The 23,835-nt window shown below is 46.1% G+C and overlaps 1 protein-coding gene across 1 annotated transcript in view; it reads right to left on the bottom strand.

The window, feature by feature from the left end:
- FAT2 (FAT atypical cadherin 2) overlaps positions 1-23,835 on the bottom strand; it is a 47,492-nt gene that overhangs the window by 14,818 nt on the left and 8,839 nt on the right. The window contains 14 exon segments of the mRNA XM_087754200.1: positions 649-792; positions 1,459-1,596; positions 2,227-2,441; positions 3,763-4,152; positions 4,944-5,177; positions 5,966-6,119; positions 6,752-6,948; positions 9,190-13,242; positions 14,234-14,444; positions 14,900-15,175; positions 16,911-17,050; positions 19,536-19,746; positions 20,389-20,700; positions 21,543-21,604. Coding sequence (XP_087610326.1) covers positions 649-792; positions 1,459-1,596; positions 2,227-2,441; positions 3,763-4,152; positions 4,944-5,177; positions 5,966-6,119; positions 6,752-6,948; positions 9,190-13,242; positions 14,234-14,444; positions 14,900-15,175; positions 16,911-17,050; positions 19,536-19,746; positions 20,389-20,700; positions 21,543-21,604 — 6,737 coding nt within the window.

Genomic DNA, 23,835 nt, shown 5'->3' with positions numbered 1-23,835 from the left:
TCAGGAACAGGGAAACAAATCCCACACCCCATGTCCATCTCTGGTACGCACAGACTGAGACTCTTGCCAGCAGTGGCAGAGACCCAGTGGTGGCTGGGGACTCCCTTTCATGGCATTACATACGTGGCAGCTAAGGCTGATGCCGTTGCTTTCCCCTTGAGTCATGTCAGCACAAGAGCAGATGAAAGCGTGTTTTGTGAATGTTTCTTTCTGAGTACCTATAGGTGTTGAGTCCAAGTGACAACTGGGCTGCATCCAGCAGACATGACGATGCTTGACCATGTGCTTGGCTCCGCTCTTTATGTTGTGGTGTAGACATGGACAATTGGAAGGGAGAAAGGGGCTGCAAGTCAGGCTTGGAAAGTGTGAAAAGCTCTGCACTCTTTATGACTCTCTTTATGACTCTCTGCACTCTTTATGACTCTCCTGTCATAAAGGACAGGAGGTGCCTGAAGCTATCTGAAGGATGAAATGGCATCTGTTGGCAGAATATCTGCCCCTGCAGATATTTGCATCTTTTTGTGGCAAAGAGCACAAAGCAACAGCATGCTTCATCGCTGTCTTGCCCCTCTGTTCCAACAGCAGCCCATGCATGAGTACCTTAGTACTCTGAGACGGACTGGGAGAACAAACCACCTCCTGGCTTACCTGCACCACCACGCTGTAGTTGAGCTGGAAGAACCGAGGAGGGTTGTCATTGACATCAGACACGTGGACACGAACAGCAACATCACTGAACTGAGCAGGGTGACCATTGTCTGTGGCTCGAACTGTCAGGGAATGGCTGGGGATCTGGAGGATTTATAGTGCATGATTACTTGGAGAAATAGAGGAACGGTGGCTCTTTCACATTGATGTTTTACTGTGCTGCAGCTTGTTAAAATGCTTGAGGCCAGACATTGCACCATAACAATAGCTTTGCTCTTGGCTAAGGCTCTCCATCCATAAATCTCAAAGCGCATTGCTGAAGAAGATTAGCCTCACAACAGTTGAAGGGAAGCAACTTGCCAAAGATAGACGAGACCACGCTGGGCAAACATCTATCAGTAGTAGTTTGAGCTGCTACTGCTTTATGAATGAGAGATTGCCCAGATGACCTTTCTATCTCCTCCCCATACCTGTTTTCTATAATGCTCTGATGCAGAGAAGCAGAAACCAACCATGTTGGTTTCCAGTTTGGGGCTGACTCTCACCCAGCCAGCTTGAAGCACCAGTGGAGCAGACCACAGCCTGGAGTTGTGACCACTGAAGGCTATATTGCCCTCCCTAAAGCCCAGCCTTCCTACAGCAGTATCTGTGAGTCTAGAAAATGAAAGAATGAATGAAAGACTTGCCTTCTACTTACAGTATTACGAGTAGATCATTCAGAAAACAGGAGGTAGCTGAATATACTGTGCTCCCTCAGTCTTTTGGGGCACATCTGTTTTAGAGGTCCTGTTCCCATTTTCTTGAACTCACCTCCTCCCTGTCCAGGTGCTTGGCGATGCTGATCTGCCCACTTTTGGGCTGAATGGCAAAATGTCCCAGTGGGTTTCCTCCCACAATTGAATATGTGATCTGATTGTTCATTGCTCCATCCAAGTCATCAGCTGATACCTGTTAGGAGGAAAAAAAAGCTAGGACCTGTGGCCCAAAAGGGCCTTGCTGTGGAGGAATGGGGGCAGGACCTCCTTGTCATTTAAAGATATTGGTTTGAGCTTGCCTCAAATGAGGAAGAAGGAAGGTGGTTTACATAAACGATATTCATTATTTTTTTCAAGACAAAACTCAACAAGCTACAACAGTGGCTTTCTCCTTGTCTCTTTCCTGACTTTACCACCTCTGTGATGGTAACACCAAATGGGCAGGGAACTCCACATGGGTATACCTTGGGCTCCACTATTCTGCCCAGGGAAGCTCTGCCTTCCCCAGGTCACAAGGGTATTGGCCTTCTGCAGGCATTTTAACTCTCCTGTGAGGTCCTCAAAGCTTCTGAGCCCCCCTTAGGTATCTCAAGCTTTCACTTAAAGACGTCGTCTAAGGCAAAGTGTTCTCCCTGTCTATGGAGCATCAGGAATTCTGGCAATCATCCTTTTTTAAAGTTACGCTTAAATCTTAAATGTCGAATGTCACAAACTCAATGAGGTGGCTGTGTCCAAGGAAAAATAAAGTGCAAAAGAAGAGTAAATAATGCATAGAGCAAATACAAGAATAGGTAAAGACATTTGGCCTGGTTCATAATCGTACTGTGAGGATGATTTCTCCAACTGCAACATCCTCACGGATATCAGCAAAGTAAGGGTCTTGGATGAACTCTGGTGCATGGTCATTGATGTCGGTTATGTTGATCACCACCATGGTCACATCGCTGAGAGAAGCTGAGCCCTTCCGCGTACCCTCGATGGATAAGTAATACTCGTGACTCGCTTCAAAGTCCAAGCTCCCATTTATGTATAAGGCACCTGTATTGGCAGATGGATAGAAAAGGACAGAAGATACTTTGAATGAATGGCATATGAGATTTCTTGGAATACTGGAGATACACTGAGATGATTGCCAAACTGCCAGCTGAAAAGGTGCTGTTGACGTAGCTTTGACTGGTTAAATCAGGATATTGGAAGTCAGGGCATCACATAAACCAAAATATAATTGAACTGATTCTGCCATAACCTCCCTTATTCTGGTAGCAAGTGTTTGAAGATATGAAATAAACTCTCATTCTGGGAAGTCTCTAATAATCTTGATTGGAGAAGATCTGGGACAAAACAGGATCAGAGCCCAACAGTGCTATTGAAAGCTGTGACCAAAGCAGCAGTAGAGCATCACTGAACTGTGTCACAGGCGGGATGAAAAGGTGTGACATGTAGATGTGGAGTTGTACAAGAGAAAGAGGTGTGTGGCAAGATGCTGTGATTTGTAAGTGAGGCTTGGGATGCAACACAGAAAGAAGGAGGAGGCTGTTAAAATATGAATGAGGAACAGGGACTAAAAACATAAAGTGAAAGAAAAAAAAAATGTGCCTGTGTGCTTCAATGTTTTCCTGGGTTCAGCACTGAAAAAGTCACAAAGCTATTCCCTGGAAATGAGACTCTTCTATATCTTTTCAGATGTACAAACCCATAAGAAGACTGATGTGGAAAAATTAGCAAAAGCCTTGGGGACAGATAAACCGAGGAAAGAACTGTGAATGAGGATGTTACAGCCAAGGGCAGAAGGCCATTGAAGATGCAGCCAAGGGCTTGTTTCGGGGAGTTAACATTGGCCTTCTGGTAACAGCTCTTATCAGATTGCTGTGCAAACACAGCAGTGCTTTATTGGGCTAGTAAACCTGGCTCAATACCTGCTCATGGTTAATAGATTGGTGTTATCCGCATTCATTGAGTGCTAACTAATAAAGCTGCCTGCTACCCTGGCCTAAAGGTTCCTTCTGAGATTAGGATGGAGAGACTTTTTTTAAATGAAACCAACTTCTGCATTTTGAAGTGGAAAAATTTCCCTATCTTATTCTCCATGTATTCCTCATTCCCATGGACCCATCTCAGATCACAGACATATAACAGGAATCTTTCCACTAATTTCAATAAGATTTGGATCACTCTTCAAGTGACTTGGGTGGCAAAATTTAGGGCAGAAGAAAAGACTGTATTCCCTACACTTGTGCTGGCTAAAGACAGAGGAGAGCAGAAATGCAAGCCAAATGGAGAAGAATTAGAGAAGGTGCATACAAGGACAGCCTTTGATGTTCAGTCTACCTGGACTTTCTTGGGCACGAGACCATCTTACCTGTGTTTGAGTTGAGCTGAAATTTCCCATGGTCATTGCCATTCACAATTTCGTACTTGATGTCTGTGTTTTCTGCATTGTCCCTTGTCAATGCTGACAAGTTGAGGACCTCCGTACCCACAGCCACATCTTCTTTTACCATGGCCACGTATTCAGGGGCCAGGAAAACAGGCAGATATTCATTTAGATCCACAACAGAGACCGTGACAGTGCCAAGAGCAGAGAGAGGCTCTGGGGTGCCCCGATCAGTAGCACAGACTGTCAGCTCAAATGCAGAGTGCTGTGAATCCTTCAGAGGCTTTTCCAGACGGATCACCCCTGTGGTTTCCTCAATTGAAAAGTGTCCATTGGCGGAGTCAGAGAGAGAATAGATCACCTCAGCATTAAGACCTGGAAGGATAAGGGACAGGCTGCGTTTAATTCATGGGTAGGAACGCTGCAGTCTTTATTATTATTATTTTTTTAATCCAGCAGGACTACATGTACCTAAATGACCTTAAATTTTTAGGGAAAATGGAGGCTGTCTGAACATCAAGTGTGCCCCTGTCCATCTGCAGGTTCAGACGTCTAGCCACCCTCACTATTATGCAACAGCATCGCCTGTCTGTATTTACTAGTGCTTCCCATTTTTAATTCCCTTGTTTTTAAACTTCAGTTCCCTTCATATGTGCTTCTGAAGCAGATAAATGTGATCTTGCTTCTCTGTCATCGTAAATTCAGCGTTTGCTGGAGAGGTTTATTAAAAGCTCCTTTCTTAGGAGCCTTACCTACGTTTCTGAGAATCTTTGTGTCTTCAGAAGGACCTCTCCATCCATATCATCTACCCCATCCTTTTTTCCTTATTACACTTATTCTTGATCCCATCTTTGGTAAAATTTCTATCCAGTTTGAATTCCAGACAAACTGTGTGTCAGCTTGTACTGTGCATCACGTTACAGTTACTGAGCATGTCCTCGAAGTCTGTCTTTGCATGTTTCTACAGATATTGCACTTCCTACAAGGTCATAAAAATGCTGAGGCCAGCCTGCTAGTCAAGAACATGTCAGCAATGAGATCCAGGCACATCTTTGTCAAGATTCAATCATCTCTGCCCATTGCTGCAGCCCTTCTCTAGGTTTCAAAGGTTTCTATTCAGGATGAAAGATGAGCTCTACTAAAAAGTTAATCCCATTCTGACTCACCTTCATCAAGGTCCCTGGCAGCAACCACAGCGATGGGCGTCTTTGTTGTGGTGTTGTCAAAAACAGCTACGGCGCAGTGACTGGGGAAGAATTTTGGTGCATTGTCATTCGTGTCCTCTACAATCAGCGTTATATCTGCCTGGCAGGAACGGCCTCCGCCATCAGTCGCTTTGGCAACAAGATGGTATGTAGGTTTCTGTTCACGGTCGAGAGGTGCAGACGTGGTCAGTTCCCCTGTTGGAAAGAACAGGAGATGGTTTTGTCTTTTGCAACAACAGCCTAGGAGAGCTCAGAGAATTTCAAGCACACTGCCTTCCTGGATGAACCGTGGGAGACAACAGACTGGGTTTGAACATTGTTTGTAATCCAGCTAATAGTGGTGATGTGTCCACACCATGTTGCTCAGGGCTATTCTCGGATCGCTGTCAGCCAGTGCCCTGGCAGGGCTTGGCACAGAAAGTCCTGCAAGTCAGGCTGAACTTCATGTGAGGGATGCCATCATGGAATAAAAGTGCTGATAAATAACTTGTACTTCTAAACACCTTTATAAACCCTCCTGAATTAAGCTTTCTGCAATGTAATGAACCCCAAGTGATCTCTAGAATGATCATCGTGTCTTTTTGGAAAGGAGGAAACCTTTGGGCAAATACACTGCCCAAGACTCGCTAAGACATTTTTTTAGAGTTTAGAACTTGGATCTTTGGCTCAAGCCAGCACTGTAATATTTGCTGATCTCTCCTCCTTGAGACCTGGCTGTTAGCAATAGCGTCTGCCCTTCATTTTAACGATGCTAATGCCAACATTTGTAAAGAAAGCTAGCAGGAAGATGCAGAACTCACTCTCCTCTATACTGTATTGCAATTAACCTGCCTGTTTGCCATCTCCTCCTAGCTTGGGGGAGCTGGAATGAACGGTCCTTTTGTTTGCTTAAGAGGAGATAAGTGCTGAGCCATGCCGGGAGCTGGCATTTCTTAAGAGTGGGTGAGGAAGAGGATAAAAGCATCCCATTGCCCAGCTCTCACCTGTATGTGGGCCCAGCCGGAACTCCTCTGCACCAGGGCCGTGGAGGCTGTACGTTATCTGGGCATTGCTGCCGACGTCGGGGTCGGTTGCTGATATTTTCAAAATGAAAAGACCTGGCAGAGCATCTTCAGAGACTCTCCCAGTGTAGAATATCTGGCAAGGACAGAAGGTGTCATTGGCATCTGAGCCATCTCCAAAAATACCTTCACCTTGTATGGGGAGGAACAGACTAGCAGAAGCTTCATAGAGAAGGATAAACCATGTCGTTTATAGGCGAACAAAATGTGTCTCACATTGCCGGCTGCTGGGGTGTGGACTGGGACCAGTGAGCTCATTTTACACAAGCCTTTGAATCTCCTTTGGGAAGCAACCACTTCTGTTCTTTCTCACCATGGGTAACATCCATAGCAGTGATCAGCTCTCTACAATAACAAACCTCCTGATGGGAATCTCTCAGCTTAGCAGGATATAAAACTCGGTAATTTACATGCCTCTACCCAGGAGGCTTCCTGGCATTGTTTATCTCCAAAAATTATCCTTCATAATGCTTAGGTGCTCAGTTACTGCTGGCAAACATGCTTGGAGGCTAGATTTAATGTTCTTGCTTGACATGCAACTTAATTAAAATTGCTAAGCATAATCAAAGCAACAGGATCGTGTGAGAAGAATTATGACAAGCCAAACCCTCTTAACGTGCTCTTTCTGTTCTTTCTTCCTTGCTATTGTGTTTTCTCCTTCCCAGCCACTCCCCTTGTGCCCCCAATGGCCCAGAACAGATGTCTTACCTGGCCACACTCGGGGTTGTTGTCATTGATATCTAGAACAAAAATTTCCACTTCAGTGGTAGCTTGAAATTTCCCATCGGAGGCCATAACCTTGAGGAGATATTTCTCTGTGTCTTCTCTGTCCAGAGGTTTCTTGGAAGAAATAGTCCATTCTCCCTCAATTTGGTCAACTGTGAACTGTCCTAGTATGTCTCCATCTAGAAGGGAGGAGGAGGCAAGGAAAAAAGGCATTTACTGAATGCTGAAAATCAGAAGCAATAAGGGAAGGAGATATAGACATGCCCACTGCCGGTCCCTTAGGAGAGCTGAAGGACTTGCAGTGGTGCTGCAGAGAGGGCATTGGTGTTGTATCAGCCAGGTGGGGAGCATTTGGTCTACCTCACTGCACAGCTGAGAAATACTCTGCCTGTTTCTGTTATTCACTGTCTGAATACTACACTGGGGAGACCAATGGGCCGGAAGGAGGAAACAACTTTTTGCAACTCCTTATTGCAAAAACGTCTCGGTAATGTTCTGCAGACGTGCATATTCATTGCCTCAAAACCACATTGTCTCACCTTCCTAAAGCGTGTCTGTATTTCTCAGTGCATGTTCCTAAAGGGATCTGAGAGTTGCAAATGCCCTGCAGACACTGGTTGTATCTTATAGTTACAGTACCACATACAGTTGTATTTCCTTTTAACCTATAGACGCGTTTAATATATAGCTGCACTTTCTGGGGCTACTTTTTGATTCTGTAAGAACCAAATGATGAGAGACAGGTAAATCCAGACTAGGCAGGCTCTCTGGTCCACTAGATTCATGCTGCTCGTGGGGTGGATGCTGCCCCTGGAGAATCCCTCTCCTGGCAAGGAGCTGGTGTCCTCTGCTGAACCCATGCCGTTGGGCAGAAGGAGGGAGCACATTAGGTTATGGGAGGCAATGAAGAGAGCTGGCTGCAGGGCTTGTTTGTGTTAGACTCTGAAGGACCTTGCACAGCTGGGTAAATTAAATTCACTCTCTTTCTGCTTTCATTTGTGCTGTGGTGATGAGGTTGTGAATCTGGAGCCACAATGAGACCTCTTCTAGCCCTTTTTCTGATGCTGGGAGACTCCAGCCCACACTCAGATTTAGTTTCTGTGTGTTTGAAATCAATGTGCATGTGAACAATGGGAAGCTAGGCTCTGTGTTCACCTCTTCCCTTCTTTTGCTTCAGTACTATACTGCAGTTGTATTCATATCTTTATGGGTAGAGTTTGACCTGTGCTTGTAAGTACAAAGCAGAGAGAACATATGGGATTCACCACTAACATAAGCGTGCATTCAGGTTTAAAGTAGTTGGAAGTTACTACTACGTTTAAGATGGTAGAAATGCGAATACGTAGATGGATTTAATCTTTCCTCCCAAAGGCCTGCAAATACCTAGGCATGCCATAAACCAATTGAAAGTACTAGCATTCCTTGTCTGTTTTGGATGGTTACAATAATAGATAACAGGCTGCAGCATGATCTGGCTAAATATTCTGACCCTGAAGGGTCTTCATTTGAGTTTGAACAAACATTTTAATTTGAAGTATCTGTTCCAGGTCTGAGAAAGACCCTTTGGGGTCAACAAGTACTGTAAAATCAAGCTTCTACTTGTGCAGGTGCACAACAAACATTCCAGTATGAATTTTTTTTTTTGCAGCAGTGGTTAATTTTAGTTGGCACAACTGATGTTTCAGGGATGCAAGAGTCATCTTTAGTATTTCTTGTTAGCCAAAACCCTCACTAAGATTGACATGACAATGTCAATCCACCATCCACCAGAGTGGTTAACTGCAGCCTTGTGAGGTCTAATTATTTGTTAAGTCAACACGGCTTCATAGGAAACCCATTTAATACCGGAAAGTTATATGTATCCTGTGTGCATATATATAGTTATTAGAAAATACAGGCAGGCTACACGTATGTGTGATGTGTAAACCGACTGCACTGTTAGCAGGACAAAAAGCTGGGTCAAAGACCTTAAATACAGGTCACAGTATCTACGTGAGAAAAACTTTCCTTCCTGGTGTACCTCTGTTTCTGTCCTTCCAACAGATATTACAATTACACTTAATTATTTCTCTGTTAAGAAAGTGTAAATAAATGTATCTACAGTACTGTGTAATTACTTACATGTATAATATTTATTTATTTATTTCCAAATAAATTGGATGAATCAGTGGTGGGATAGTTACTATAATGATAATTCCACCCCCTGCAGTTGGTTACTCAGGAGTTTGGGATAGCCCAGACTCATTTAACTGAAGAGTCCAGCTCATGACAGAGCTCAGGCTTCATCTCCTGCTTCTGACAGAACTGTCAGTATAATGCTATTTCTGTATTAATGTTCTATAAGACAAGGTATCAAATCCTCACTTTGAGATGATACTCTGTTCTTGCCCACTGAAGATTTAAAGTCAGGAAAAACTCACCAGTTATGTAGCATGTGACCCGCCGGTTCTGCTCAGAGATGTCTGCATCAATGGTACTCAGCGTGACAACAACCTGCCCTGGCTCTGCGTTCTCAATTACTGATCCTTTGTAGAAATCTGAGGTGAACTGTGGAGCGTTATCATTTTCATCAGAGACGGTGACCTCCACCAGGGTTTGGGAAGAGAGCTGGACTTTCCTGCCATGGTCAGTGGCCACCACATAAAACCGATAGATCTCCTGAGTTTCGCAATCCAGCTCTTTTAGTGTTGTGATCCACCCACTCTCACCATCAATGGTGAAGAGTCCGCGGAGGTTGCCAGATTCTGCTTCCAGACTGTAGGTCACCTGTCCATCACTTCCTGTGTCTTGGTCATTAGCTGTCACTTGAATGACTGTGGTTCCTGATGGCATGTTCTCCATGACATAAGCTTTGTAGGGATCTGCCTCAAAAACAGGTCTGTTGTCATTGACGTCCTGCACTTGGATGTTCACAGAGACCAGGGAGACCAGCTCGGTCTCCTGATGTGAGCAGTGAGCCATAACATCAATCTGGTACCACTTGGTGGTCTCATGATCTATGGCCTTTTTGATTTTCAAAGCCCCCGTTTGTTCGTCCAGTGTGAACACCTCGTCCTTGTTACTTTCTGTAGTGGTTCCCTTCACCAGGCTGTATATGATGGGATCCTCTGCAAAAGCTTTGACTGACCCTATTTCTGATCCCTCTGGAAGATCCTCAGATGCAGAGAACGTATAAAGGGGCTCAGAAAACCTTGGCAATGTCACCTCCCTGGGGACAATCTGAAGATTCACTGGGACAAGGGAGTTCCAGTGAGGGGGTCTGCCATCTTCAGCTTTCACCTTGAAGTTAAAGGCTCTGTTTTCTAAACCCACAAGGCTCTCCTTGACCTTAACAACCCCAGTGGCAGCATTGATCTCAACAAGGTCTTCTGCCACATCTTCCACGGAGTCAACAGAGTAAATGACATCTGCATTTGCACCTTCATCAGCATCGTAAGCCAGTACCTGGATGACAGGGGAACCTTTGCTTACATTGGACTGAATAGACAGCGTGTATTCAGAGGCTTTGAACTGAGGTGGATTGTCATTCTCATCTGTAAGGATGATTTTGACAGTGCAGAATGCCACCTTCCCACCCCCGTCCTTGGCCATGACTTTAATGGCAATGACTCTCTCTGTTGAATTTTCTCTGTCCAGTTTTTGCAGTGTGGCAATACGGCCTTTATTGTCTATGGAGAACTTCTCATAGGCGAGTTTATTTATGATGGTATAGTCTATGGTGCCATATGGGCCACCATCCGGGTCAATAGCCAGCAGCTCAATCACTTTGGTACCTATCTCAGCATTTTCTGCCAGCTCTGCCTCGTACACGTTCTGCTGAAAAGAGGGGCTGTATTTATTGGCATTTGTGGTATTGATATACACAGGCACAGTGCTCTTGAAAACTCCATCTGAAGCAGAAACTCTGAGATTGTAAGATGACTCCAAGTCCTTTTTGCAGCGGTTGAACATGGATATTATTCCAGAAGTGCTGTTGATAGTGAAATGCCTGTTGTCATTGCCTGAGAGTATCACGTATTCCAGTCGGGTGGTGTCTCCGCTATCGAGGTCCAGGGCCTGGACTTTTATCACGACGTGCCCGCACGTAGCCATTTCGCTTACCTTGGCTTCATACTGGAGCTGGCTGAACTCAGGGGGATTGTCATTGATGTCTGTCACATCCACAATTACCAGGGCATCGCTGCTAAGTGGAGGCATCCCATGATCTGCAGCTCTTACTTTCATGCGAAACTGTTGATTTTTTTCGTAATCAAGTGCCTGAGCTGTTGTTATTTGGCCTGTGGTGGCATCAATATTAAAGAACTTGGTAGCAGCTGAACCATCATCCAAGATCTGATAGGAGACCACTTTGTTTCTGCCTGAATCCTTATCAGAAGCAAAGAGTTGGACAACAGGGGTCTGTGCTGGCAAACTCTCCGAGACAGATGCTGTGTAGATCATCTGAGAAAATACAGGGGGGTTGTCATTAATGTCCTCTACCTCCACCTCTACTCTGGCTTCTGAAAAGGATCCTAACGCTGTGTCTGTGGCTCTAACAGTGAACGTGTGTTTTGTCTCTAGCTCATAGTCCAGCTGACCTGTGACAGTAAGGACACCAGTTTTGAAATCAGTGCTGAACAGTTTCAGGGAGTCTTCTTCCACAATGTTGTAGATGAGGCGCAAGCCTTCAGGGCTGCGAGCCTGTATGTGGAGGATAGGTGTGTACAGGGGAATGTTTTCCGGCACCTTCACTCGGTAGTACAAACTTTGGAACAGAGGGTTGGATTTGTTCCTCACACTGATCACAACCTCCTCTTCAGCACGGAGGGGAGGCTCACCTTTGTCCTTAGCAATGACTCGGAGGTTGTATTTATTTAAAGCTTGATAGTCAAGAGGCTTCTTAAGTGAGATGTCTCCTAGGTAGGGGTCAATCCAAAAATATTTGTAGTCCTCTGCAAATGAGTAGATAATGGCTCCGTTATCGCCTATGTCTTTGTCTGTTGCTGACACCTGAAAAAGTACATCACCTGGCTCTGTGCCGTCCTGCACCGAGGTGTAATATGGCACATTCTCAAACTGCGGTGGATTGTCATTGACATCCTCTACATAAACCTTGACTGTGGCTTGGGACACCCTTGGTGGTTTCCTATTGTCCTTTACCTCCACAGCTATCTCGTGCATGTCTTGTGCTTCACGGTCAAATTTCACACCCTTGGTCTGCAGTACTCCAGATGCCTGGATCATTTTGAATCTTTCCTTTCCATTCAAAAGCGAATAGAGAAGTGGTTCGTTTAGCTGATATCCCTTGACCCCAAGAATGGTGAGCGTCTTCTCATCTGTAGAGTTCTCCATCACAGTTGCTGTATATATGTCTTGCTCAAAATTTAAGCCGGTACTTTGTGCTTGAGTTAAATTTAGCTTAACCAGAGCAGTACTCTTATATAAGCCATCACCAGCTCTGACTGTAAGTTCGCGATAGCTTCCCAGGCCAGTAGCGTTAAGAATGGAGATGAGACCTGTGAGTGGATGAATATAGAAAGCATTATCAAGGTTCCCTTCCACGATGCTGTAGGTCACCTCTGAATCTGCATCTTTTGCCTGTACTGACAAAAGTTCCATCCCTGGGTGGGCAGGTAACAAGACGGAAAGCTCATAAGCGTCTTTGAAAAAGACTGGAGGTGAATCATTCACATCTTTGACATGGATTGTGACCTTGGCTGGCTTGGATGCAAATAAGCTGGGACTTCCACTGTCATGTGCATGCACACTGAAGTGGAAAACTGAGGTGAGCTCATAGTCTATATCAGCACGACTGGTCAATGTCCCTGTGCTGGGATCTACTGTAAAATATTTCAGTGCCTCCGGTTCTAAAATCTCATAGACTAGAAGAGCATTGGAGTCTTGATCAGCATCTGTTGCATGGGTTACGAGGGGAGCATTGCTTTCATCCAGAACCATGCTTTGTGATGGAGCATTCTCCATGATCCAGCCAACGAAGGAAGGCTTAACGAAGATGGGCACATTGTCATTCTCATCTATGACATAGATAAGTACCATAGTGTCCATAAATGCTCCAGCCATGTTGGTGCCACGGACTTTCAACTGGTAAAAAGACACCTGCTCAAAATCTAAGCTCTTCTGAGTGGAAATAAGGCCTGACTGATAGTTCATGGAGAACACTCCATCTCCATTTCCATCTTTTATTTCATAGCTGACTGGTGACAAGCTTGTGGCTGAAACCTGGATCAGAGGAGAGCCAACAGCAGTGGATTCACTGATCTCTGTGATGTATTCGGCCTCTGGAAATTTTGGAGGGGTTTGATCAGAGGGTCTAATGCGAACATGTACTGTAGCAGAATCTTTAAGCTGGGGGAACCCCTGATCTTCTGCCTTTACAATAAGAGTAAATCGCTCCTGCCTGGATGGGTCCAGCTTCTGGGCAACTGTAATAATTCCAGAATATTGGTCGATGCTGAAGAAACCTTCCCCATTACCTGCAAGAAGAGAAATTACAAAGTTAAGAATGCAGACACTCCATTGGTTTTGGTTTTCTGAACCTCTTTTCCATAGATGCTCCAGACCTAATTAACATCTGTTTCTTTCCTGGGAGACAACAATCTACATTAATTTGCAAATAATTTTCATTCTAAGAACAATGAACCCATTGAGATCTGTGAGCTAACGTTTAAATCAATCAAAATGTAAATTAGAGATAAATACCCTTCTAATTTGAGCATATTTAGTGGTGGTAGAGCATGTGCTTGAAGCTTTTGCCTCGTGTGCAGAACATGGTAGCATAGACTGTACTAGTTGCTTCAAGCCCTGTCATGCTTATAATTACCAATACTTCAGGAGCAATTAAATTCCTCAGTCCTTGATCTAAATTGCAGTGAGAAAGATGGAGCAAAGGATGGCTTGTCTTCTGCAAAGAATTTACCTGCTAAATAGGCAGTGTGGCACAGCCATAAATATTTAACTTCTAGAGTGAATAATAAAACACTTGCCCACTGAGCTTGTACGACGCAAAAAGACCATCAACTAATGCTGAGAGGGTGCTCACCTTTCCTCAAGGATGGATTTCTTGGTAGAACTGGTGGAAGTAATGATGACTGCTGTGGGAATGGGAGTACTTTTGCCTAACAACTGGACAAGGGTCTCTCCCTCAGTTCCCATGGATGGGAAGAGAAGATTTTAAGTTGTTTTAACACATCCAGTCACATTTTTCCTTAGACCAGTGACTCAACGTTGAACTGTCTTCCTAAGGAAGGATGCTTTTTCCATAATACAGAAATTTCCATAATATGGAAATTACCTGCTTGCCCTAGATTTTCTCTAGATAGGAAAAGAATCGTGTTTTAGCTATGTGCAGCCATTTACTATTCTTTGCAACAGCTAGAGAAAGCTGGTCAACTCTCTGGCCACTAGCTAGAGCATGGAAGTACAGGCATGTTCATAGCCTAAACTGTCTTGTTGCATGGCTCTCACCTGCCTGAAGGGAGTAGTGGATTTCAGCATTGGCTCCTTGGTCCTGATCAAGGGCTCTGACTTGTATAACCTCTGTCCCCACCACTGCTGAGTCCAGCACTTCTGCTTCATAATGGATGCTGCTGAACTGTGGAGGGTGAAGGTTGCAGTTCTCCACATGGATGATGACCCGAACAAAGTTCCTCTTGATGGGGACCTCCTGGTCTCGTACCTGAATGACAGAGGAGGAGCAGGCACGGTCACATCAGGGAGTAGGCAGCCTTTCCTGCAGCAGGCTTCCAAGTATCAGGACTCTTACAGAGGGTGGCATGTTTCAGTGGCACTAACCCCTTGGGTGGGAATCAGCCTGTAAGTTTCAGCGCCAAAACTCAGCCTTGGACTTGCAACCAAACATTAACAATTATCCACTGTGCTTTCTTGTTCAAGAACCCAGTAGCCCTCCAATGAAATTAGCAGGTGATGGGGTCAGCACATGGTTAGAGGAAAGCAGGGTGTTACCTAGATTTATCCAGGGTGGTTATATAGTAAAGGTTATTACCCTGCTTTCCTCTTCCCTGTTGTTGTAGACAAATCCTCCCTCAAAGACTAGAACCAGTCTAAATTTCTCCAGTGACCCATATATCCCGGAGAAGCTGATGGACTCAGCAGGGTTTGGCTGGGACTCACCATCACTGTTAGGGTGTGTTGTGGCATGGGCTGGGAACTGAAGCCTTCTGCTGTTGTGAGGGCCCCACTACTTGGATCCAACTGGAAAAGTCTTGTGCTTTTGGGGTCCATGCTGCCATGGATGGTGTAGATGAGGCCCTTGCCTTTGTCCTTGTCTGTCGCACTGACTTGAAGGATTTCCCTCCCTGAGGGAGTATCTTCAGGAATCCTCACGTCGTAATGGCTCTCCAGGAACTCAGGACGGTGCTGGTTGATGTCAATCACGTGGATAAATGCCTGTGGGGGAGACAGCACAGTGAGGGCAGCAGAGATGTGGGAGCAACCTGATTTATGCAGCCATGTAAAATCTCAGCTACCAACCCATCTTGGGTGTAGCAATGCTCTGAGCCCTGTAATCATCACAGCTCTCCAACTCTTGGGGCTTTGCCACCCATGGTGACTGGGAGCCCTTTCGTCCTTCTCTCCGAGGAACTCCTGCTATGCCTTCCCTTAGTGATTTTCAGTTTGCCTCCTCTCATTTTTTTTAACCTCTCCAATCTGGCAAGCCATTCAGACTGATCGTGCCTGTGCTTGGCACACGGGGAAACCGTCGCAGCCTGCTGTGAAAAGTAGCGGTTGCTCAGCTGTGGTGCCAGCTTTGCTGGCTGGTGCCTCCACACCAGCACTCATTAATTACACACCAGAAAGCTCACAGAGAGGGGATGTTTGGTAAAGGAAGGGAGGGGCTGGCCTATCTCAAGAGCAGCACATGTGTGGAGAAGCAAAGTTTGTGGTCTACACTTTTTAGCCCAATCTTCCCCGCTGCGTTTAACAGCAAACTCCTGTGAATGGCCTGCCTGAATCCTGCCTGCAAAGTCACCTAGTTCCTTCTGTTCGGCCTCCTACATTGACTGTCCTGACCCCCCTACTAAAGTGTCAACTGCATCTTAGGAAGTCCCAACCAAGTGTAATAACTTGCTTCCGTTAGCAAACCTGAACATGCCATGGGTATTTTGCACAAGCAGGTTTTTTGACATTTGCTAGTGGCCTTGAGTGCCAAAATAAACGTAGGGATGAAATGCAAGGTGGCAGGGAATGCACACCAGGCAAGGTGTGGCTTTGTTTGTTTATTTGGAACACTACGTGAAGATAGTTGAGATAGATAGCCGTCTGTGTTCCTCACTCATCATCCCTGCAAACCTCCACAGTAATTTCCCACGATGAGCGTCACTGATGCGTGACTCACATTCTAAGTCTTCCTGTGCAGCGAAGGTTGGATTTTTGAATGTTTCTTATGTGTGGAGAAAGCAGCTGGTGAAAGATCAAGCCCTGAATACCCCTCCTGAGGGTAGGTAAAGATGGACAAATCTCAGCAGCCATTTTGACTGGTGCTTGGGGACATGCCTGAAAGCAGCGTGCCTCCTTTCACCAGCGCTTGCTTTTCATTTGGCAACTCAGAGGACACAGCATCTCTGCAGTTGCCCCACTCAGCCCCGTGGGCCCCAGTGCTGATATGTTATCAATGCTCCGTGCACTTGGAGCAGCACAGGGGAGGGCCTCACCTCACCTCTTGCAGACGCATCTCTGCTGGCTTTACATAGGCTAGCAAGTCCCAGGAATACCCCTTGACATGGTACCATGGACCCAAGCCTCATCTAACTGCATATGTATTTCCCTTATGTCTTAGTATGTTGTCCCAGCCATGTTGTAGTTCAGCCTGAGCAGCTCAGAGCAAGTTGAGGTCTGAGAGTGTGAACTGCCACCCCAGCTTGGCTGGTGGTGTAGATGTGTCCTTGTATGCTGGCTGTGATCAACAGGAAAGACCCGGGCTTTCCTAGACCATTTGTGTTTCCAACAACATAAAACAAATCTTAGCTTGGTACTTAGGAAAGACTTGGGATACTGTGTAATCACAGCGTAAGGAGATTCTTGTGCCTGGCACCTGATCCAGAGCTCAGTAGAGTCAGAAGAAAGATTCCCTTTGGCATATATTCACTCTAGATGGGGTCTCTAGTAAAGAAAAAAACATTACCTGGGTTTTGATGGTAGTGGACCCATCAGTGACTTCTACTGTCAGGTTATAGCTTGACTTCTTCCTTGCATCGAGGGGTCTTGCAATGACCATGCTGCCTGTGCTCTTTTCAATGTCAAAATCCATGTCATCATCACCACCTGGGATAAGGGAGAGATGAGAAAAGGAAATGGGGGACAGTTACAGCTAGATTTCTGTCTGGAGCAAACTGCAGGTACCAGCAGCCTCTTCAGGGGAAGGGATTCCAGGAGCTGCCTGGACATCCAAAGGACAAGGATTTCCCCTCCAGACACCATACACAAACCACACAAGGAGCTCATGCCCAGCCACAGATACGTGGCATGCCAGCCACATACCTTGAATGGGGATGTGCAGGCATTCACTCTAGCTGTACCTCTTTGGCCACAGCTAGATTGGGGACAGTGCCATAGGTGAGGTTTCCCCCAAATCTGGAAACTCAATACAAAATGGGCTAGATGGACACAGAAGACGGAGGACATGGAGAAGCTGGACAAAGAGGTAGTCACAGATGGTGACAAAGGGGTACGAAAGGGAAGGTGAGGGGAATTAGAGAAAATGAGGAGAAGGCGAAAAGGGGGAAGGATGCACGTATGCACATGATGCCCTGGCTAGATTTGCAACAGGCACATTTGAGCATTGATTTATTTGCACAAGGTCTCCAGCTATGCAGCATCACAGGCTTAGCATGGATCAGGGACCTGCAGGGCTGAACAGCACTCTTGCTGGCTTCCAATTCAAGGTCACACTGTGGGCATATCAGTGATGGTCTTCATTGCCACGGTTGGGAGCCTGTGAGCTACCTGAAGAAGCCCAATACTTGAACAGTTGGGGAGGCAGACGGTACTTCCAGGGTGAGCAGAGCTTGTTGCGTCCAACCCAGATGGCTGCGTAGTGCAGGGAACCGCAGGCCTGAGCAGCTCAGCAGCAGAAGGCTGTCCCTCACGCTACTGCTGTGCAGCCCTGGCATGGCAGCTCCTTTCTCATGCCTTGCTTGCTGGTGGCCTTTTAGTTCTCTATTGTACATGAAACACCGCTACGCTGTTCTGAGGTATGGAGAGGTAGAAGCAGTGTTCTGCAATTTATCCCAGGTCTCAAATTCTCCCTTCCTGGCTACTGGATGCTCTGGATTCTGCTTTGTTCTTTTACCAGCTGGGAAAATCTTGGCTGGTTGTTAAATTACACATCTTCCCTTGCGGAAGAAATGCAGTGGTTGCGAGCCATCTGGACCACCATTTTCCTGCTGGGAAGGAGACAGAAAGAAGCAGAGACAGAGGAAAAGAGAGACCCATGGATGCCTTTCGGTGAGAAAAGAGAGAAGGGCTCTCTTTGCATGGTGCCAAAGAGAAAGAGAAAGGCCAGGAAAGAAAAGAGATGAAGAAAGATGCTGCTTTATCAGAGTTTTTGCAGACACCACCAACCCCACTGACAGAGCCTTTGTGGACTGGGAAAGGTGAGGTTTTGAATGAGGTGCTGAAGGCTCCTGGATCTCTGCATCACCCGCTTGGTTGCCAGCTACTGTGATGCCTTGCTTCCCTAGCAGGGAAAATGAAATCCTGTCCTCTTCCACCAGTATAGAAACCAAGAGATCCCTGAGTAGCACTTGGTGCACTAGGAACTGGCAAAGATGAGGTCGAGCATACAGGCAAGCACTCAGCAGGGAAACGATGGGATAACGTTCAGAGGAATATACCGTTAATTCTGCAAACCCAAGCAGACACTACTAATGCCAGATAAGATTTGCACTGATATTGTCTGCTCCTTGTAGTGTTGTATCTCTTGTTGCTTAATTGTATTTATACACCATTATCATTGCCCTAACATAGTAACAGGAAAAACTATTCACTCACCCAATTAAGGCTTTGTCTGACGAGGGCAAGCCCTGCAGGCAGTGTTAGGGAAAGGCTGTGCAAGACAGATTGGGGCACCACTTCAAAACACCAAATTACATGAGCACAATTGGCCCTCATTCGTAGGACCAGTTCTGCACACGTGCTGCCTGATGAGTCCCCTGGGGTGACAGCCCACGTCCCTTCTGCCCTAGCATCGTGTGTCTTAGAGGAGGCCCTAGAGCTTCTTCACGTTTCATGTCTAAGTCACCCCTGCGATGCCGTGAGGTGGAAAGGAGAGCCCCACCAGTTAGGTCAGACCAGCTCTTTGAGGAATCCTTCCGTGTTGGCTCCCTGTCGAGACTATGGGCTCAGCAGGGAGGGAGAGGTTAGGGGTGTCTGCAAGACCCAGCCGGACACCTGGATCCTCACAGGCTGTTTTACCACAACCAACAGTATCACTCGATTCCCAGGAGGAGCTGGGACTGGCATGCCCTGTCTTTCACGCGACATCGGAGAACTCCTCAAACACTGGCAAGTCCCAGAATGTCATTAAAAAAGTGTGTTAGATAATTGCACTTGGCACTGGAGCCCTTGGACAGGCAGCTTTGTCTATGGCTGTTAAAGCCTTTGGTGTCTGTGAGAAAGCTTTCCCTGTAGCTCACCTACACCTAAAGCAAACAACTTCATTAGCTCAGGCATGTGAGTGCTGAAAGCCAAGGGAGCTGGGGCAAATGCTCCCAGACACCACTGTCCTGGTTTAATTTCTGTGTCTCACCTGTGATATTAAACCACACTTGGCTGGGGCCCATTTCAATGCTGATCACTCCCACCATATGGTTTACAGGATCTGTTTCCATCACAGCAAAGTTAAAATGGGGTTCATCGAAAGCTAGTGGCTCCGAGGAAGGTCCGGGCCGGGTGACCCAGCTGATGTGAAGCCGCACGTGGGAGGAAAGTGGTGGGCTGCCACCGTCTGTTGCCTTGACCTGCCAGGAAATACACATGCAGTCAGGTAGAAGGCTGGTTTAGCCCATGGGAGCCCCATGGGAAGCTGCTTTTCCCACCCACCAGGAGTTTCAGGTCCAAGTGCGCCCAAAATCCCACAAACAAATCTTGCCCCAGTGGCCTGTGCTCTGGCTGCTTCCAAGGTAGAGCTGTGCAACCCAAATTCCTCTTGACCATCAAGCAAATCTGCCAAGCTCAGTCCACAGCAGAGACCTGGATCACAAGCTTCGTTGCAAAGACCCACAGAGTGTGGGAGAGCTTTAAACCTATATCCAAGCCCCATGGCCTGATCAGACTGCCAAATGGAGGCACCACTGAAACCCAAAGACCCAGGTTCAGGTCCACATCCATATGGGATTGTGGATCACTGTGTTCATCTCTGAGAGTAAGTTGGATGGTTAATTTATCCTCCATTTTTAATAGCTTCTTACCTTCTGCATTTCCCATCATTCCTTCCCAGTTTCTCTCCCTGTAACCCAAGTCTGTCTCATTCAAGCTCTCCTCCCGCTGTGCATTTTCTCCATCTCTTTGTCTTTTATCTCTTCTGTTTCTGCAGCCTTTCCTCTCTTTCCCTCTCCACCCTTCTCTTCCCATTGTCTCTCTCTGTTTCCCTCTCCTCTCACCGTGAGTATGTTGTATTCGGAGGCAGGAAAAGCTTTCCTGGAGAACACCATGCCAGTTGTGGGGTTGATGGTGAATATCCCCTCCTCCTCCTCCTCAATGGTGTAGGTGATCTGGCTGTTCTGGCCCTGGTCACGGTCCGAAGCGATCAGCCTATAGACTGGCAGCGGTGTCTCTGAGGCGTCTCTCTCTGGGAGCTGCACCATGAAGAGCTTGTGGGGGAAACTGGGAGGACTGTCGTTGGCATCCAGGACTTGTATGACGACTCTGCTGGTGGACTTCAGGGCTGGCTCTCCGTTGTCGGAAACAGCCACCTGCCAGCAAGCAAAGGAAATAGGTGACAAAGCCCTTTGTCGTGACCTAGGACATGAACAGCTAGCCTTGATCCTGACGGGCAATGACTAAACTAGGGTTTTTGTGTGGATCTGTATTTGTGTCTCAGCATTCTCAGAGGCATTGCTCCTCTCTGCAGGGTGAAATCTGGTGACTGTAGCTGGCACTGTGCAAGGCTTGTGCATGCACAGGAAGACGCATCTGCAGGGCTCCTGCTTGTAGTTGCTCCGGGCAGTGGGTCAGATTGGTCATTAGGGGTCACACAACTGAAAACGTTTGTATTGCAATGGCTTGGCAAGTCATCACCCATCCTCCCCTCGCTGTGCCTCCGCATGCTCCCAGGATGTTGCATTGCGGAGAGAAATGTATTATCCTCAATCACCCTGACTGATAGACTGAAACACCTCAAGATCCCTCTAATGTAAATATGCATAGCTCAGAGCAGCTAAGGATGGGGCTGGTAACACAAAGCTACACAGCAATGTCTGATAGAATGAGATAAATGAGGGTGGATTTCACTGGCTTGCTCTTTCCCCCATAACTTATTATCCATCCTGCTAGAGGACAATTCCAGTCCTCTTCCTGCATTCCCACAGCTTCCAGAACAGGCCTTTTGCTCCAGTCTTCAGTAAGGAAATAATAAACCCCGCAGTACTGCTGCAGCTGTCTCTTAGGGCAACATACACCATTTAATTAAGTTTCCCAGCAGTTGGGAGCTGATGAGATGAGATTCTTTCTCTGTGCTCCAACTTGCAAGGAAAGCTCTTTGAGGACTTAATACACTTGTAGGTAAATAAAGCTAATTACAATCATCATTACCCACCTCTAGGATATGTTCAGCCTTGTATTCTCGATCCAGCTGCCGTGAAGTCGTAGAAATCAGACCTGCCAAGAAAGAAACCCTTTGAGCTCCAAGACTCAGCGTCTGAGGAAAGCCAGGGCTGATCAAATCCTCACATGAGCCTGCCCGCCCGTCCTGTTTCAGGTTCCCTTTGTGATCAGAGGAGAAAAACAGATACCCCAGAGGGCAAGTTGTCCACTTCCAGCATGAGTCCCTGTGCAGAGGAGCTGCTCTCGCTCCTCTGATTACAGAGATCATGGAGGAGGGGGGACACCTACCAGGTGCCTACATCAGTTGAGGGTTGTCAAGGCATTTGGTGAGAAAGGCTGCAGGACCGTGAAAACAAAACTTTTCTTATGCCTCTAAGTAAGAAACATTCTGCGTGCACTGGCACAAGTTTGGCCTCTTAAGAAGTCTTGACTCTTATTTTCCTTGCTCTTTGTAATTTACAGTGTTTTGACAGAAGTTTGTCTTCTATCTTGGGAAATATTCTCTATTCTACTGCTAGAACAAATGCATTTAGGCTAAAAATAAGGTACACAGTCGATAATAATGTTGGTATATTATTTAATCCTTGCTGAGAGACAGGATGGATCCTCTAACAATTGCAAGATTTGAGGGATTTCTAAAAAATACACACTAGTTTAACTGCAGGGAATAGGTTGGGCGCAGGAGGGAGGAATTGTGGCTGTAATAAATGAGAGTTTAAACAAAATCATCATAATAGCCTCTTTTTGGCCTGTCAATTACTAAGCTGAGTAGATGCAAGTGTGGAAAGGATGGAATTGAGGCTTGTGTTTCCACATCTGGTTTGATAATAGTCCTTATCAAGTGCCTTGAGTCTTCACCTTTGGGGAAAAGCACGTCTAGACCATTTTTACAACTGCTTTATAGATGATGGAAATTGTACATATAATGCATGATTTTCTGACAGTCATCAAGTCTGACACCCATGAGGGCTTCTTTCCGTTCCCCACATCTCCTGCTCCCAGCAGTTGCTGTTATCTGCTGTTATCATGGTGTTTATTCCTCGTGAAGTCCTGCTTCCTCACAAAAACGAAAGGCAGAGCGAATTTTCCTGACCACCGCAAGCAGCGATACAGGCTCATGCTACTCTGGGAAATGCTTTGCATGGGAGGCAGTGTGCATTTGCAATGGTGTGAGCATGTGCACTTGTGCATCCTGAAAGACTTGTAAATCAGAGTTGCGCGAACCCATCTCAACTCTCATTTCTGGTCCAAAGCCAAAAAGTTTTAATTAATAGTATTGTTTTCAGTTATATTGTGCTTTGGTGTATTGCTGTGTGAGCATGATAGGCAGGAGGAAATTTCAAATGGCTGCAGGAAACACCGGGCAGCTGAAGGAGGGAGCAAGGAGCTGCTGCTTGGAACAAGACTGTTGTTAACCGTTTCCACTTATTCTCTGGGATTACCTGTATTTGGCACCAGCCGCTGCACTAAACATTTATTTGATGCCTTTACAATCATAAATCAACACTCCTTAATGTGTTATGACAAGGCGATTTGAAAGACTCTGTTTGCATGTATGTCATGGATTTTTTTTCTTCTCCCTAATCTTCCTTTTGACATCTTGGCAGGTGAAGAGGACTCAGCAGTGGCCTGAGAGCACACTGGCTGAGGCATTTTTGAACTTCTCTCGGGCTCCCAGCCCTACCTCTGTAGGGCTCTAATAGCAGCAGAACTCTTGATATACGTGGAAATGCTCTCTTAATGTGGGCCTAAAGAAGGAATTGCAGCAGCGGTTCATTGATGCTGCTGTCCACATTGCCAATAGGCTGGCTAGGACAGAGGAACAAAGCCTAAAACTCCAGCTGCCTCAGGAATCTGTTCATAATTTTGACCTAACAAGCCCATAGAACACATAGCTAGATATTGACAGTGGAGCCACCCAACACCTGTGTGCACACTGGGGATATTGCTAGTCTATCAGATTGCAAAATTCAGTTGCAACAGACTAATACCTTGTTTGTACTTGGTTAGTGCATGCCAGCTGATGGAAGGTAACTTAAACCACTCTGAAGTGATTATTTGGATTTGCCTGGCCACACCCTGAAATTCTTTCATGACCTAATGATAAAAATGAAAGAAAACAGGATTGTAGCTGAGCTTTCTAGAGCTGGAGAAGAAGGACTGTAGTTGATGGCAGATGAACTGGAACTTATTGACTATCTTAAATGTTTGTACCACTGAAGATGCTCAGATCTCCTGGGGAGTAAGAGCTGACTCTACTCTCTATCACAGACCTGTACCGTATC

The sequence above is a fragment of the Nipponia nippon genome, unplaced genomic scaffold, assembly GCF_047370975.1.
Source record: "Nipponia nippon isolate SJK-2023a ecotype South Korea unplaced genomic scaffold, ASM4737097v1 scaffold_17, whole genome shotgun sequence".
Lineage (NCBI taxonomy): Eukaryota > Metazoa > Chordata > Aves > Pelecaniformes > Threskiornithidae > Nipponia > Nipponia nippon.
This window is presented reverse-complemented; position numbering and strand designations above follow the sequence as displayed.